At 36.2% G+C, this 16,228-nt stretch overlaps 1 protein-coding gene across 1 annotated transcript in view; it reads left to right on the top strand.

The window, feature by feature from the left end:
• Positions 1–16,228, top strand: part of ARID2 (AT-rich interaction domain 2) — a 106,745-nt gene that overhangs the window by 45,257 nt on the left and 45,260 nt on the right. The window contains exon 4 of the mRNA XM_074168081.1: positions 16,065–16,198. Coding sequence (XP_074024182.1) covers positions 16,065–16,198 — 134 coding nt within the window. The remainder of the gene's footprint in view (positions 1–16,064; positions 16,199–16,228) is intronic.

Raw genomic sequence — 16,228 nt, 5'->3', positions numbered from 1 at the left:
TACTTCTTTGGAACTTGCAGAACATGTCAAAGAAAAGGAAACCTGTTGTTAATAGGCAATTAATGTGTTCAGTCCTTACTTCCACTAGAAATTTTGTAGTCAAAGATGTTGAGAACACTTGAGTTCCTATATTATGCCATTTCTTAATTTGTAAGATATCTAAATGTACCTCAGCATTTGTTAGATATCTTAGATATTTAAAATATAAATTACATGTGTTTTCCTTCCTTTACATAATCTGAAATAAAGCAGAGAATTGTATTATGATAATAAATCACTATAAAAAGAGGCATTCTTCTGTGTGTGTAAATATTATGTCAAATCTTGACCTTAGTTATCTTGAAGCAATTTTTGATTAAATGAAAAGCTAAAATACCTGTGTTGATTTGAAACTTTCTGCTCTTATAAGCACAGACACTGTTAATAACCCTCAGAGCAGAAAAGGAAATCAGTTTCTTCAGAATTTGATTTTCATTAAAGGACTTAAAAATGTAACTCACATTCTGTATTCCTGAGTCTTCAAACAAGCAGAACTAAAAAGTTTTTTCACTTGCAACTTTTCTGAATTTTAGGGGCTAGAAATGAGCAAGACCTGAGCTGCTTTCACTGTAGGTGTTCGTATCGTTCTGAAAATGACAAGAATAGTGGCAATGCCACACTGGAACTGCTTGAAATATCTACTGCTGTAGGCTTTTCTACAGAAGCTCTTTTTTAAAGAGAGAAAAAGAAATGGAAAATGGCATTGATTAAGGGGAATTGATTGTTACTTAAGAGAAGGGAATATGTAAAGAGAGAACTATCGCTCAAGAGATTCTTAGAAGGGTAAAAAAGGAGACAGGAAGAAAAGCACTTCCCCCCCCTAATTTCTTTTGTTGCTGGACAGATTTTAAGCTTCTCGTACCTAATAGACAGAGACTTTGAAAGGTCGAATCTTTAAGAGACATCTTCGTAAGTTTTCTTGAAAAGAATCCCAAAGGACTTCCATTTTTATTCAGGTTAAGTTCTAGTAGTAGTGCCATCATCACAGAAAGGTCTGATCACCTTAAGGTAGTTCTTAAAGCAAGGTTTTGTATGTGGTTTGTTCCTTCTATTGTGATCTTTCCAGAGGGTTGGATATTACTGCTGGATTAAATGCTTTTTTATGCTACTTAAGGATTTATTTTTTTCCCCAGCTGTTTCAAAGGACAATGTTACATGTGAGCAGAAAATACTGAAGAATTATTTTTAATTTCTTATTTGAAATTTATTTTTGGGAAAGTTTTGCTCTTACGTAGAAATGAGGCCTGTCTATCGGTAGAAGGTGTAACTGGCATGAAGAAGAATCTTGAAACATGTCCAGAGCTTAGGTGACACCGAAGTAGCCTTCTTGCAGAATACTGAGTGCTTAAAGAAAAGGACCAGCACTATATGGTGGTCTAGTTGGAAACTTCCGTAAGGCGTCTGTTTTCTGTGTAAATACGCTATTGTGTAGCTAAGTTTTCTGTCTTGACCGGATATTGTGCAAGTCAAGTGGAAGGGTGAAGGAAGCATAAGTAACAAATGCAGTCATTATATGCTGGAATAATACAGAATCATAGAATGGTTTGAGTTTAAAGATCATTTAATCCACGCCCCTGCTATGGACAGGGACATCTTTCACTAGATAAGTTGCTCAAGGCCCTGTCCAACCTGATGGTAGCATTTAGTACTATTCAGAATTTATTTACAGTGTAGAAGACTCTGAGAAAAAAAGATAACATTGAGATTATTAACTAGAAAAATGCTTGTTTACTTTCTTACATATTGCTTAATACAAATATAATGTGAATTTGTTTCTTTCCATAATGTACTTTTTTTGATCTTAGAATTACCTACTGTTTGCCTCTTAAAAAGGTACACAGTATGTTAATTGCAGAGCACTTCTCTTCCCACAAATTATTTCCATTCAAAATAATAGCAATACAATAAGACTTAGTGGGTTTATGCAGGATTTGAAAAGGCTGGTCAATCCATAGTGGAGGATCAGGTTTTATCTCCTCTAAACCCCAGACCACCAGCAGGGACTTAATATCCTCCAAACCTTTTCTAATACTTAATGTCTGAATACTGTTAATACTGTTTTTCAGCCTTCCTATAAAAGAATACAATTTCTCTTCCAGTATGCTCAGCACATTTTTAGTATCTGTCTACTCAGTTTTCAATAAACTTAGAGTGGTTTTACTATGTATTTCACAACAGCATTTTCATTGAGTAATTTGTTAGATAAAAGTAGGGTTGTTAGTTTCTTTTTTTTTTTTCTTCTAATATTCAAAATTTCTCTTGCCTTTAAAGCAATTTGCAATGATTATCCTCAATGCCTGAGATGGGTATTTCCCAACAGGAAATCTGATCTTTGGGCTTTATCTGTATTCATCATGCCTGTTTGTTCTCTCTCTTTTATCTTCGTATATGTTCTAATGGTTTAATGTTACACAAGGCAAAAAGAAAATGCGTATAAATTCTTCATGATTATTATGTCACTGGTAATTTTAAAATGTTCTCCAAAGGAGTGACACTTCATCTATCGTTCAGCTTTCCCCATGCTGTATCAGAATTAGTGCTAAGCCAGAGGCCATCTGTGTAGCATTCGAATGTTTTTCTGGCTACATAACTATATTAGTGAATTAAGTGTGTCTGAGGCTAATTGACGCAAAATGGCTCATGTCCATACTCTTAGCCCCAAAACAGGGTAGCTATATCTGAATTTACTTCTGGGAACAGTCCCCTGACCAAGGGTAGCTTCCGAACACGGCCTTTAAATTTCTTGAAAGAATGCGAACTGGCCTGGACAGAAATTGTTTCAGGCCCTTTTCTAACAGTTTAGTAGTACAGGGAGTTCATTTCCATGCCTGGGAATGCTCACAGCACTGTTGACTTTACCAGTACAGATGTGTAGCCTTTACAACTTAAAACAGGTAAATCAGTGTGTTACCTCTTTGTCATCATCTCTGCATTTGTACTTTGCTGCATTCTCAGAGTACACTGGGATACTTTAAGCCCTGTAACTGCTTATTGTTACATCATCAAAAGATGTAAAGTTAGTCATTATTATTTTAGTTTCAGTTTGGTTATGTTTGTGTTTATTTGAAACATACAGACTTTTTAAGTTGAATGTTTTAATGAAGGACAGATTTCATCCTTCTTGCAAACTAATTTCTGGTAAGATCTTGAGATAAAGAAGGGACTTGCTCCCAAGGCATCTTTTTCCTCCTCACGCAGAACTTGTTCTTACTGTGCAGAATGCCAGCAGGATTCTCTTAATCAGATTTTTTTAAAATTCCATTCTCACTTTTTTCAATAATATTTGATCCATCTGGTAAAGTGTTCAAGAATTAATTAATTTTAATGTTTTTGTTTGATTTACCACATAAATAGGGACATGTAAGCTAGTACATGTGCTTTGATTATGTGGTCAAAGTGTGGAATACAGATTAGTAGAGAAATTGTAAATAGATTTAATTGCAGGAAAATACTGACTCATAAGATGAAGGCAGAACAGCACAACCGAAAAATTGCCAATTCTGTGCGGAATCTAACAATGAAATTACAGTTAGTTACATGAGGTGTAAAAATGGTGTAGCAATGTATTTTTAATAAAGATTTGTATATTCAGTAAATTGAAGAAAGCCTATAAGCATTAGAAATCAGTAAATTCTATATATATTTTTTTTATTCTCTGTTTTATGCTTTTATTTAGTAAGTGCTGAGCAAGGCTGGAAGAAGTATTGTGGAAATGTTTACTGTAGGGGCTGGAGCAATTGCTGAAACCTAGAAAACTTAATTCTAGAGTGCTGTTTTCATGAGATTTAGACCTACACTTACTGTTCTCTTGTATAACATCCTTCTAATTACTAGGCTTCCTGCTGGAACCTTATCAGCCCTTCTTGTCAAAGTAGTGCCAGAACGTAGCAAAGAGTGTGGATTAATAGGCCAGGGAGAAAGGACCATTTTCTAATAAGATAGTACTTTGCCTGTGTAGAGTCTGGACTTGGAAGTCTCATTCTAGAGACGGCTGATGTGTTTTATATTAAGAGTGTTTGAATAACATTCATAAGCAACATTTCTGTTGGCACAGTTATAATGAAATATGCAAATATGAGGTATTATAAATTTTTTAGTGTTTTAAGTCCTGAGAGTATTTTTCTTTTCACTGCAGTCTAAAGTGTGTAATATTCCTAAAATTGAGAAACATGCAAAGTAAGTATTTGCAGTTGAAAAGTATGTAAGTCTTTGCAGATGAGACAGATTCTAGTTTAGCAAAGTGTTTTGAGTAAGCGTATACTTGTAAATATCTGATGTGAGACCATCCACATATTGTGATACTTTTCCAGATCATGCTTTTATAGGAGAAATTTATTCTGCATAGCAAAGACAATGTGAGTGACTATTACCCTCTGTAATATTGTAGATATCTGTGTTAACTTGTAATGGTTTGAGAGAACTCAAAGAACTGGAAATTCTTGGTAGGGTAAATTCTTTCCAGGGCATTATTGCTGTGTAAATAATTTTTGTGTAATGGCTAGCAGGCAGAAAATTAAAGAATTTACTTCTCACATACAAAAAAACCCAGTCTAGTTTTTCTAAAAACATTAGTGAAGTTCTTGAAAGTGCACAAGGGAATGGTTCTTAGTGGTGGTGTACAAATACCAGCCCTCTCTATTTACATATTTGGTAATGGAACTCAGAACTAAAGACAACAGGGAATCGCCTCCTTAACTGTAGGGACTGGAGTGGGTACAGAGGAGGGCAACGAAGCTGGTGAAGGGCCTGGAGCATAAGTCGTATGAAGAACGATTGAGGGAGCTGGGACTGTTTAGTTTGAGGAAGAGGAGACTGAGGGGAGACCTCATCACTCTCTGTAACTACTTGAAAGGACATTGTAGAGAGGTTGGTGCTGGTCTCTTCTCACAAGCAAATAGCGATAGAACAAGAGGGAATGGCTTCAAGTTGCAACAGGGTAGGTTTAGACTACACATTAGGAAGAAGTTCTTCACAGTAAGAGTGATCAGACACTGGAACGGGCTGCCCAGGGAGGTGGTTGAGTCACCATCCTTGGATGAGTTTAAGAGTCGTTTAGATGTGGTGTTGGGGGATATGGTGTAGGGAAGAACTTTGTAGAGTAGGGTAGATGGTTGGACTCGATGATCCCAAGGGTCTTTTCCAACCTGAATGATTCTATGATTCTATGACTACAAGGCCTGTTTGCATCCTGAATTTGGGGAAAAAACTAAGACTGAATTGCTGTAGGAATTTTCTTTAGTGAGAACTCTTCAGCCAGTGCACTGACAGAATGTTGTGTTGCTATAATAAGTGTTTCTTTCTTTTGCATTATCTGGTGGGGAAAAAAAAGGAAAAAATCTTTCTCAATTTAAATTTCATAACAGTTAAATAATGAACATGAGAAGCAGTGGGCAAATGAATCTATACCTGTTTATAACACATATAGTTTTCTTCATATAGTTAGTTAAAGATTTGTATGTTGCTTATGTGGCTTTATGGCGTCAGTTTAACAACTGCTCATGTTCACTGCTCTGAAAGTTACAAAACTTTGTACACATGCACGTGCATTAAAATGTCTTTATGTATGTAGTTGCTTGTCTCAGGAAATACTTCTGGAACATGTGGTTGTTTTTTCTGCAGTGGTCAAAGCCCATAATATGTTAAATGTACTTTTGCTTTTTTCTAATCTTGTGAGCGACTATTAGATTTTTAGCTTTAATATTTGGCAAAACATGACCCACTATTTTTAATGGAAGCCCCCAGCTTTAAAACATGCTCTAAGCTACCACACTGTGTAGGAATGTGGTAAGAAACTTTCATGTTTTGAATTTTTAAAAATAAATGTGTTCTTTTATGTATATATTTATACATATATTTTAAAAATATCTCCTCTGTAAATACACTTACTAGATAAGTATGTCTTTTGCTGTCAAAACACCATCCAGTCCTAGGATATGTTTGTGAAAGAATGCACATATACAAGGGAAATTTTAATTTAGTATTTACTTTGATACTTGACTTTGTGACCTAAATACTGAATGCAAGTTTTTACGTTCTGTGCAGACTCGGTATTGCAAGACATGGTATGTATAACTAATGCTATGTAGGAAGCTGTATTTAGTTGGAAGTATTATTACTGTATCACAATGTTGTCTTCAGTGTAGAGACATTCACTGAAAACTGTTTTAGGGACATTCACAATGCGGTGGCATTTCGGATTTCAGTGGCTGCCTGAAACTAGGTGGCTGGTGTGGGTGATGGTATGTTATTGTGACTTGCTTTGGGCAAGCCACACGATGCTTATTTCTCATTTCCTGCACATGCCTGCAGTGATTCCGACATGTGATATACCATTTGTATTGGTGCATCTTTGCCACTCAGATACTCTGGTGTTCAGGCACTGGGGAAAGCTAGGTGGTGCCGTAGATTGTTTCACAAAATAGAGAAACTGGGGTTTTTCTAGAGTTTGCGAGGATGATCATGGAGATAGCAAAAGATCTTGAGGATTCTGATGTTTTGTTTGAAGAGCTGAACTCAGACTGCTGTGATACTTGACAGACTTGATGAGCTGTCATCCTAGATGGCAACAGAATGACTATGATATTAGTAAGATGAATGCATCTGGGAATTGACTTTGTTGAAAAGTTAATTCCCAGATATAGACTGGAGAATTAATACCATTAATAATGGTACAGCTCAGATATTCCTGGATGTGAAGCCCATCAGATCTAATGAAACAGCTGCTGAAGCAGTAAGAGGTGATGCTGGTTTTGAATTGTTTTTAGCAGGCAGTGAGAATGCAGTAGAAGAGTTAGTCCTGGAAAATAACTGTGGACTGCAGCTGTGGATCACAAGTGGATTCAGTTTAAATTAAATTTAAAAATAAGTGAAAACAAGCCTGTAAGTGAAGGATCTTAATTTCAAAAGAACAGGTGTTAATACGTTTTGGTGTTAGTTACAGCACAGTAGACCAGAATTTAGTTGCTTAACTGTGAAGACTTTGTCAGCTGGCCCCACTGCTTTTGCTGGGTGGAGACTTTCCCATGTAATCCTTCTGCCAGATTTGGCCATGGGATTTAAGAAGAGTTAGAGGAAAGTTAAAGAAACGTAGCAGTAGAACTAAGTCAGCTACTATTCCAGCTAACAAATCTTCATGGTGAGTGAAATTTTTGCCTCTTATTTCTCCCTTTCCCATCCTTCTGTAACAACACAGAGTTCCTCAAACTTAGACATCATCAAAATACCTGTTTTCTTCTCCTGTTTTCAGTTACGCAATTTATTTATTCAGAATCTGCTGGAGTTTTTGGTAGCTCAGTTTCTTCAGAGGCTTATGTTGTCGTCCCCCAGCCACGTCAGTGTTTTGAAGTTGTACCCCACCATACACGCTTTAGTTGGCTGGCATGTGTCTTCTATTATTTTCCTTCTAAATTGGAGCATTATTAGGATGAAAGCATAAAGTAGTATCTTAATTTCTTTCCTCTTGGTGTTCCTATAGATCCTAAGAATGTATTTTCAGTGACTTTAGAATGATTTTTTTTTTTTAACTTTTTTTTTTCTTAGAAATATTGCATCTTTCCCTTGTTGCTGTAATGTCTGAAAAAGTGAAACTTCCAGGATTGCTGATGCTCATGAATTTTACAGTTTTTTCTAACAATAAATAATATATGTTAACAAATATTCAGAACATAGTGAAGGCAGGTATTTGATTTACTTCTGTTTACAAAGGCTTCTTAGTAGGTTAAGAATTTTTTTAACCAGGTTTCAAGCAAACAACAAATTGGGCCATCTATCATGTAGTCTCACATAGTCTGTGTTACAAACTGTTAACACATTTAAATTCCAGCATATGCAATCTTAGTTTATATATATATATATATATATATATATATATATATATAAAGGTTTTAGACTAAGTTTTATCTGTGCAGGGCCTTCTGAGTTTGCTCACAATTTTCCTGACATGTGACAGAATGATGTCAGGGTGGAGGCTGGAGATGTGGAGTCCGAGGTATGATGCTTATAGTTGGATGGGGCTGGATGGCAACTGACTTTGGAAAAGGCCAGCCCAAGCTGGAAGACAGTATTCTGCGGCCACGTAGTGGAGCAGCAAGCCAGATGTTGAAAAGCATGACTGGAGTTGTACTTCCAGTTGGAGTTCCCTACTCATCTGGCAAGTTGGCCAGGTACAGAGTTTAGAGTCTTGTTTTGTCAGTCTCTTATTAGGTGGTCACAATAAGCCAGAAATCAAAAAAGTACCGCTGAGGTCACACATGGAGCGTTTCACTGGGTGCTTTACGTGTGAGATAATCAGTTTCTGAGTTAGACAACATGGAGATGGAAAACACACAAACATTGTTTTGAAGGATTCAGTTGCAAGGATCAGTTCTGACAATAACTGGATGTAACTGCTGAATTGGAATTCATGGTGCCCTCAGGGCCAAGGAAAAAAGTGCTTTAGATATCGCTGATGACACTGGTGATTGGATACAAAATGAAGTTTAAGGAAGCTTGTTGGTGTATGCTAGAAGTTTGACCAGAGCCTTGAAGCAGGTTGTTGAGTTTGGCTTTTCCAGGAACTAGTTAACTCCTGGGACAGGGCTTTTGTAAACAAATATCTATGAGATGAGTAAAATGAGTTAAACATTACTCGGGGCAGCTGCAGCGGCAGCTTTATTAAGGTTCTGAGCAGGAGTTTTGTTCCAGAGTGTGGCACCAGTCTCCACTGTGTGCACTAGCAGCAGGAGAGTCAAGCAGAAGCACTTTGGCCCTGCTGAGAAACAGCCTTCCCAGTGATTGAAGTACTGGCTGCTATTAGGGCTCATGAATGGATCAGATTTTCAAGTAACTTTAACAGGCATAAATTCATGGTATAGGACTCTAATGGATTGTCAGATAAGGATGTTAGCTTTTTAAAAAGGTTGCAGGTTTTGATTGACACAAGTTCATGAGTTGTCCCTTGTAAAGAAGTTAGATGTACTACTGGGTAAACCCCATGTCAGTGTAAGTACCAGTGTCCCGCATGTATTAGAGAGGAAAGTTATTGGAAGCCTGAAGAGGTATTTGGTTTTTTAAGTTCAAAATCTTACAGTAATAAGTACCTTTTAAATACACACACACACCCCCTTCTAATATTTTTAGTTACTTTTATTGTTTAACCCAATCAGACACCTGCTCTGAAAATTTTCTAGTTGAGATAGCATTCCCGCCATGGAATTCCTTAGTCCTTCAGATCAGGGCAACAGTCATGCAGTATGACAGTATGCAATGATTCACAGTTAGGGTGACACAAACTGGAATGTGGAGTAGTGTGAAATCCTGATTACAGTAAGAATTCTGTCTCATGATTATCTAGGATGTTGTTTTTGATAGGATTGCAAACCAGGAGAAGGGATGGAAGAGAATGAGCAGGAAGAGCGTGTCTGTCTTGCTTCATAGTGGAAGGTGTTCAAGCTAACAGAATTAGTACAAGTTCATGTTGTCAGTCCCCAGCTAATAATGCTGCCAAAAAGACCGATCCGAGGGGAAGAGCTCTGGTAGGAATGGTATCTGCTTGTCCTTCAGGCCAATACAAAGATAAGGAATTGGCAGTTGGACTGTCATGGTTGATGCTGCCTTTACTGTTTTGCCAGGCACTGGCTTAAGATGTATTTGGCAAATTTACTGTGTTCTGATATAGGAAACCAAAATATCCAAATAAGCCACATGTATTACACCAATACATCAAATAGATTGACAAATACTAAGGCAGTATGTGGTATACTCTAAATTTTCAGTCGGAGACCATCATAATCTAAAAGTCTAGATGCTTTTTTACTCAGATTTTCCACTTCTGTGAAAATCACATTTGAAAGGTGCCAGAAATGTCCCCCAAACTCTATTCTAAGAGCTTGCAGTATACTGTAAGGCCATTCAGGACTACCACGACATGTTGACAGTAGATTCTACATGCCAGTAGATTCTACATGCCACTAGCTGTACGTAGTGTAGACTTCCTTTTATTAGTATCTTTTCCCCAAATATCTGAAAACCAAGCTGAAACTAACTTGACTGAATAAAAACCTGTGTTGTTATTTAAAAATCAGTATTTTTAATGGACAAAAATATCAGCCATCTTCATAGAACTTATTTTCTCACAGACCTGAATGAAAGAAAATGATCTCTTGAGGTTCTGTCGCAGAAACAGAATGTGTAATATGGGAATTTGATTTTCAAAGGGATATTATCTTTTGATTTCCAGCTCAAGGGATCCTTAAAGGAACCAAGTTTTCAGAAAGTATTGAAATCATTTGCTCTTCAAAAACTAGCCAGCCTTTGCATGTCTCTGGTTGCCTGTGTATTTTCACATATTTCAGTACTTTGCATATCCTGTAGTTCTAGCTATTCACCTGATGCATGTGTGTGTTTTGTTGTTTTTTATAAGTTTTTGTTGACTTTGGGGGTTTGGGGGGGGGGGGCACCATTTTTGTGTTGGTTTGGTTTTTGGTTGGTTGGTTTTGTTTGATTGTTTTTTTTAAGTTAAGTCTCTCAGAATAGAGGTGTGATCCAAGCTGAAAGGAGGGAGTGGGAGTAAACTGCCACTGAGTTTCATGGCATTTCAGTTTCTTGAATATTTTGGATCATGTGTGCACCGGGCTAACACCACTTCAAGATGCTATGCTAATGGTGCTAACCTTTCAGTGTGTGTACAGAAGGCAGTTTTCCTTTTTACTCCATTCTCACCAAGGCTTCAACATAGTACTTAGTTTTTTTGCTCAGACATCTTTGAAACTTTTATATCCCATGTGCATTGCTAGTTTCATTGGTAGTTTTGCTCTCATCTTTCATTTAGTTGCTTTATTTCTTTTTTGTACATATTAGCTGCATTTTTCTCTTTCAGGGCCTAGTTGTTTAGTTGGCATTGAAATTGAGACCTGTCTGTGACTTCCCTAAATAAAGGAAGCATTCTGAATTCCTAAAAACCTTTTTCTGCCATTAAATTATGCATTTCTAGTCTATAGCTACAGATTTAAGTTGTTTTGAAACATGAGATTAGTCTTTTGTAACTATCTAGTTATAATTTATGAGCTTTTGCGCAACTGTTTTTCAGTAATAGAAAAGCTCCATTTGTGATTCTTAAATTTCTTGTATCTTTAGAGCGAGACCTGTCTTTATGGTAACTGTTCTGCTGTTTGCATAGGAAGACTGGTAAGATTGGAATTTAAGACTAGTAAAGCTCATTTACAAGCTAATTTACAAAGCTCCTTCTCCACACTAAAATTCGAGGTCATGCATTCTCTCTGCAGGAAACAAAAGGAGGGTTTGGAGGATTGAGGTCTGTACAGCTGTCTGTAAACAGCCGGTACTTACAGGGCATAAGGGAATCCTACCAGAGCAGTCTATTAAGGTCTGGTTATTATGGTTGAAATTCAGTCATACGGTGCTTTAAAACTCGACAGGTTCAGAAATAGTGAAACATCCTCCCTCTAAACTGTCAGTATCTTAAAAGGAGTAAGTGTATGTGTTAGAGGTGCAGAAGGTCTTTCTATTTGTCATGTGGGTTGTATGGGGTTTTTTTAGCCTTTGTAACTGATGCTTTGGGGTTGTTTGGGGCTTGCTTTTATTATGTTTTGGTGTTTGTGGTTGTTTTTTTCCTCAGCAAACTTAGTTTGGGGTGAAATAGGAAAGAGGGTCTGTTCTTTGAAGAGGGGGAACTTCGGTAAATTGAATAACAACAAAAAGAACTGAGAATTTATGTCAGTAAAGTTGGTACTTGCTTAATTAAATCATCATTTAAGGTTGATTTGAATCCTGGTTTCCTATGAAATATTTGGTAAGATGTTTGTGAGAACTTCGTGAGAGTTGTCAACACTGAAAAAAAATTACGACTGTTTTAGTTTGCAAAGATCTTTTAATTTATACATAAAATTTTTCTACCCCCAGCCCCAAAATTTCTTAATCAAACCAAGTGGGAGACAATGTGTCTGTTTTCAGAGAGGGAGGAAGGAAACTAGATTTTGAAACTTGAGAGCTTTTGTGTTTGGCGGAACTGTTTTAACACATTTTAATAAAGTAGGTATTAACAGAGAAGCACATCTAGGGTATTCATACTTTTCAGCTCTGCTGGGATGTGGCTTTAATGAAAAGCACAACGTTCAGTATTTGTGTTTTAAATTATGGAACAATATAGATTATTTTTGTGATATATAAGGCTTTTTAATGCTTAAATAGCTATTCTTGGTAGAATGGACAAGTCTAGAAAAAGGTGGTAGCAAATTTGCAAACTGTATTTTGAGTACTGTATGTGTTTCTGTATAGGGATTTTTACTTGATCCTATTAAATATTCTTATGAAATCTTACATTTAGTAATGAAAATGTTTCATGCTAAGTTTAATCTTTGACTCTTACCAACAAATAGGAGGAAATTAGATAGAGCCACAGCACTTCTGAAGTCCCGTTAGACAAGCTAAGGCAGTGCAGCTTCTGCCAGTGTAGAAATAGCACATGTACATCATCATCTTGCCGTCCTCAGCTGTGTACAGCTGCTGTTTCCCCTGCATCAGCCCTAGTATTCATCTGACCCCTCTTCAGCTGGAAAAATCAGTGGAAAGCCAGCCTAGGAATCCTCTTCGTTTGATAAATGAACTTTCTGAAGAGTGAGAGACTGGATGGTCAGAAGGAAGGAAGGTCAAGCTATCTCTGAGCTACTCCTTTAGGTCTTGATCATAAACGCACATCTGTGTAGGCTCTGTTTAAATTGATTGGACTTATTCACTGATTTGATTCATCTGATTCAGGACTTCGTGAAGGCAGTATCTTTTCCTTGACGTGTCTTTTCCTCAATTCCAGTAGCTTTTGATGGATCTCATAGGAGTACAAAGCAAAGCATATGTTTGTGCATGAGTAGGAAAGATCAGTTCTAGATTTTTAGATTTCCTTTTGATTTGGTGTCAGAAGTTAGACTAGTTTTGTGAAATCATCTTTTCAACAGTACAAACTCATTTATTCAAACCATGATGACAGCGATGATGACAGATTTCAGTGATTTACTGAACTGTTTGAAAGACAACAAACAAATGCTGGTATAAGACTAGACTTTTGCAGTGAGCAGTGCTGAACTGAAAGTATTTTAATTGTTCCCATGGTTCAGTTTGGACCAGGGTAAATTGGAAATATTGTGGTCTTATGTACTGTTAGACTTGCACATAGTTCAGGATCCTGGACAACTGTGTTCTTTCTCAGGATTTTAGAAGCACTATTAAGTTTATCTTAAAATACCAGTCACTAACGAATACAGGTGGGAATTTAGCCTGTCAGAATATATAAACCACTGGTATTTTTTCAGTTCATAGTCACGACAACATTTTCTGAGTTCAGAATGGTCAGAACAGGGGAGAGACGCTGGGCAGTGTGTAGGTGTACGTAGTTCAAAACAATGGGCCTTAAATAAATGCTTCTGCCACTGGAAGAATTACTTTCTAAACGACTTAAACCCATGGGTTCCTGGCTTTCACAATTGGAGATGAGTGTTTTATTCTAATGGACCTTGGTTTTGTAGCTGTGTGAGGGTACTTACATAGTTATTTTGAGAAACTAGTAACGATATGCTTTAGAATGCATGGGGTCATGGGATACATAAGATCGCGTGCTGCATTATTCACTAGGCATTCCATTTTTGACTGTACACTTGAATGTTTGACTATATAGCTGCATGCTTTTAAAAATCTTTTTATCAGTTATATTCCACAGTGTGTATTTCTCTCTTCACTACTTTTAAATTGCTTAATCCCATACTATATTTACTATTAATCTCCCATGCAGAGTTTGAGCATGGTTCTGAAATGAGCTCTAACATGCTCTCCTCTGTGTGTGTGTGTGTATACACACACACATATATAAAAAAAGCCCTACTTGTGTGTTTTCTTTTTAAAGTTATCCTAAAACATTTAAGAAGTTCTCAAGTAAACAATAATATTGAAAATGGAAATTGTCACATCTAATCTTTTTGTGTGTGTGTGATTGCCATATTCAATGATATAATGTTCATTTATGGAGTGCCTAATAGTTCATGGACATTGGAAGGAAATGATGTTTTATAAAAAATGAAGTTTGAATGGCTGAAAGCAGATAATAAAGCAGAGTAAAGCTGTGGTAATCCTTCTGATAAAATGCAAGAAGGAAATACATAATAAAACAGTTATATAAATACTTAGATCAGGCTCTCTAAATGACCATTTTAATGCAACAAAAATTAAATTTTTTAGAAGGAGGGTGCACTATTTTATTTTAACACCACCACCACCACCACCCCCCCTTGGAGTAGTATCTTTGCTCATATGCTGAGAATCACCTTTTGTCATATAGAAGCTATGGGTTCTGCTTGATTTTAATCTTTGGATGTAAGATATAAGGTAAAGGAAAGAAGTGGGATAAAAGGGTAAGGAAGATGTAGTGGAAGAGAAAAATTAGGATTCAGATTTAAAAACCTGTGGGTAAGAGGCTGTTGAGCTATGAGTTTTAACATTTTATTTTAAACAACTTAATTTTGTAGGATTTTACTTTTTTTTTCAGATTTTAAATTGGAACCTAATTAGCATAAACCAGGATCTCTAGTTTAAAGATAAAAACCAATGATACTTAAATGTAATTTTTTAGTCTGTCAGAATCCCTAAAAGCAAATGATACTGCAGCAAAGATTTTTGCTGACTCCTTAACTCCCTCCAGAGTCTGTGTAATAAGGAAAACACTATGGCAGTGGTTCACATAACAATTACATATATATTACTTTGAATATCCTAACTACCAGTCAGATAAGAATCATAGTTGCATGTGATACAGTACACCATGATATGCCTTATTAACTCTGAAATTTTTTCCTTCCTTCTGGAATGTACCATTTTCTTAACAAAAAAAAAATAAAAAAAAAAATGTTCTAACATATCAATAGTATGGTTATGTCACTGATATAACACTTCATTAAATAATTACTAATTTAATGCATGTGAAATATTCCCTAGAGGTCAGTGAAAATACTGTTTTCTTAAAATCTTTCTGATTCACTATGAGTTAATGAATTCAGTGTCTGCTGACAAAAATAATACCAAAAGCTTGATTTTTTTTTTTCCTCATACATAAAATATTTTTAGCATATACAAAGAGGAAATAAATGTTTTTAATGATTTCCTGACTATACAATACTTGTATTATAGTTTAATTGACTTGATATTGTGACTTTTCAGCACACTGAAAGTTTGTGAATATAGGCAGCTTTCTAATCTTGACATAATTTCATGAAGGGTTTTGCAACTACGTATAAGTGTGAAGCTAAGGCTACAGTGGACCTTTTAAGTTGACTTCCTGTATAGGAGTGTAGAAAGTTATGAAAGTTGCAGTTTTTAATGCTATATGAACTTTTAATTGAGATAATTAATTTACCAAGCTGATTAACTGTTTACTTTTGGTGTACATAACTTCTGTGCTTGTAGTCTATTCTGCATTCAGTGTATCAGCATTTATTTTTCTGAAGGGGTTCAAAGAGATTTCCGATACTCATTAGCTACCAGAACTTCTGATCCTGAATTCTTGCCCCTGGTATCCCTGAATTCTCTTATTCCTGTGTAATTGCTAGGACTTGGTATATTGATTCTTTTTAGGTCAGGCAAAAGAAATAAGTACTTTTCTAGACTTCATCTCAGTATGTGTATTGGTAACCAGCATAGGGGAATTTTTATGATGCTTCCACCTGCAGAGTTATCTTGAGTAGCAAAAGCTGATTTGGGAAAATGGACTTAGTCACAAGAGGGCTCAATGGGTTGCAATTTAGCCAGGGATTGTTGTTGAGAAATGTGAAGAAATTTAATATCTAAATAATTCCACACATCTGCATTTTCTCTATCGCCTATTGTCAGTCTGACTCATGGTTTACGTTTTATACTGCTTTGACTGTTGTTTCCAGTAAATCTCCATGTTTTTACAGTTTGTTTCCTTTGGCAATTCATCTCTTGGGAGATGAAGGATTTAGTTGTACTATATATCTTCAAAATCTTTGCTTTTTTTTTTTTTATTCCAGGTATCTAGAAAAGTATGAAAAAGTCCATCATTTTGGGGAGGAGGATGATGAGGTACAACCAGGCAATCCAAAGCCACAACTTCCTATTGGTGCAATTCCAACTTCCTATAACTACCAGCAACACAGTGTGTCAGGTGAATTTTTGAGGAAAAGTGCTATTTTTT

Source organism: Numenius arquata, chromosome 2 (assembly GCF_964106895.1).
Source record: "Numenius arquata chromosome 2, bNumArq3.hap1.1, whole genome shotgun sequence".
Classification (NCBI taxonomy): Eukaryota; Metazoa; Chordata; class Aves; order Charadriiformes; family Scolopacidae; genus Numenius; species Numenius arquata.
Note: the sequence above shows the minus strand (reverse complement) of the source record. Positions and strands in the feature narration are given on the sequence as shown.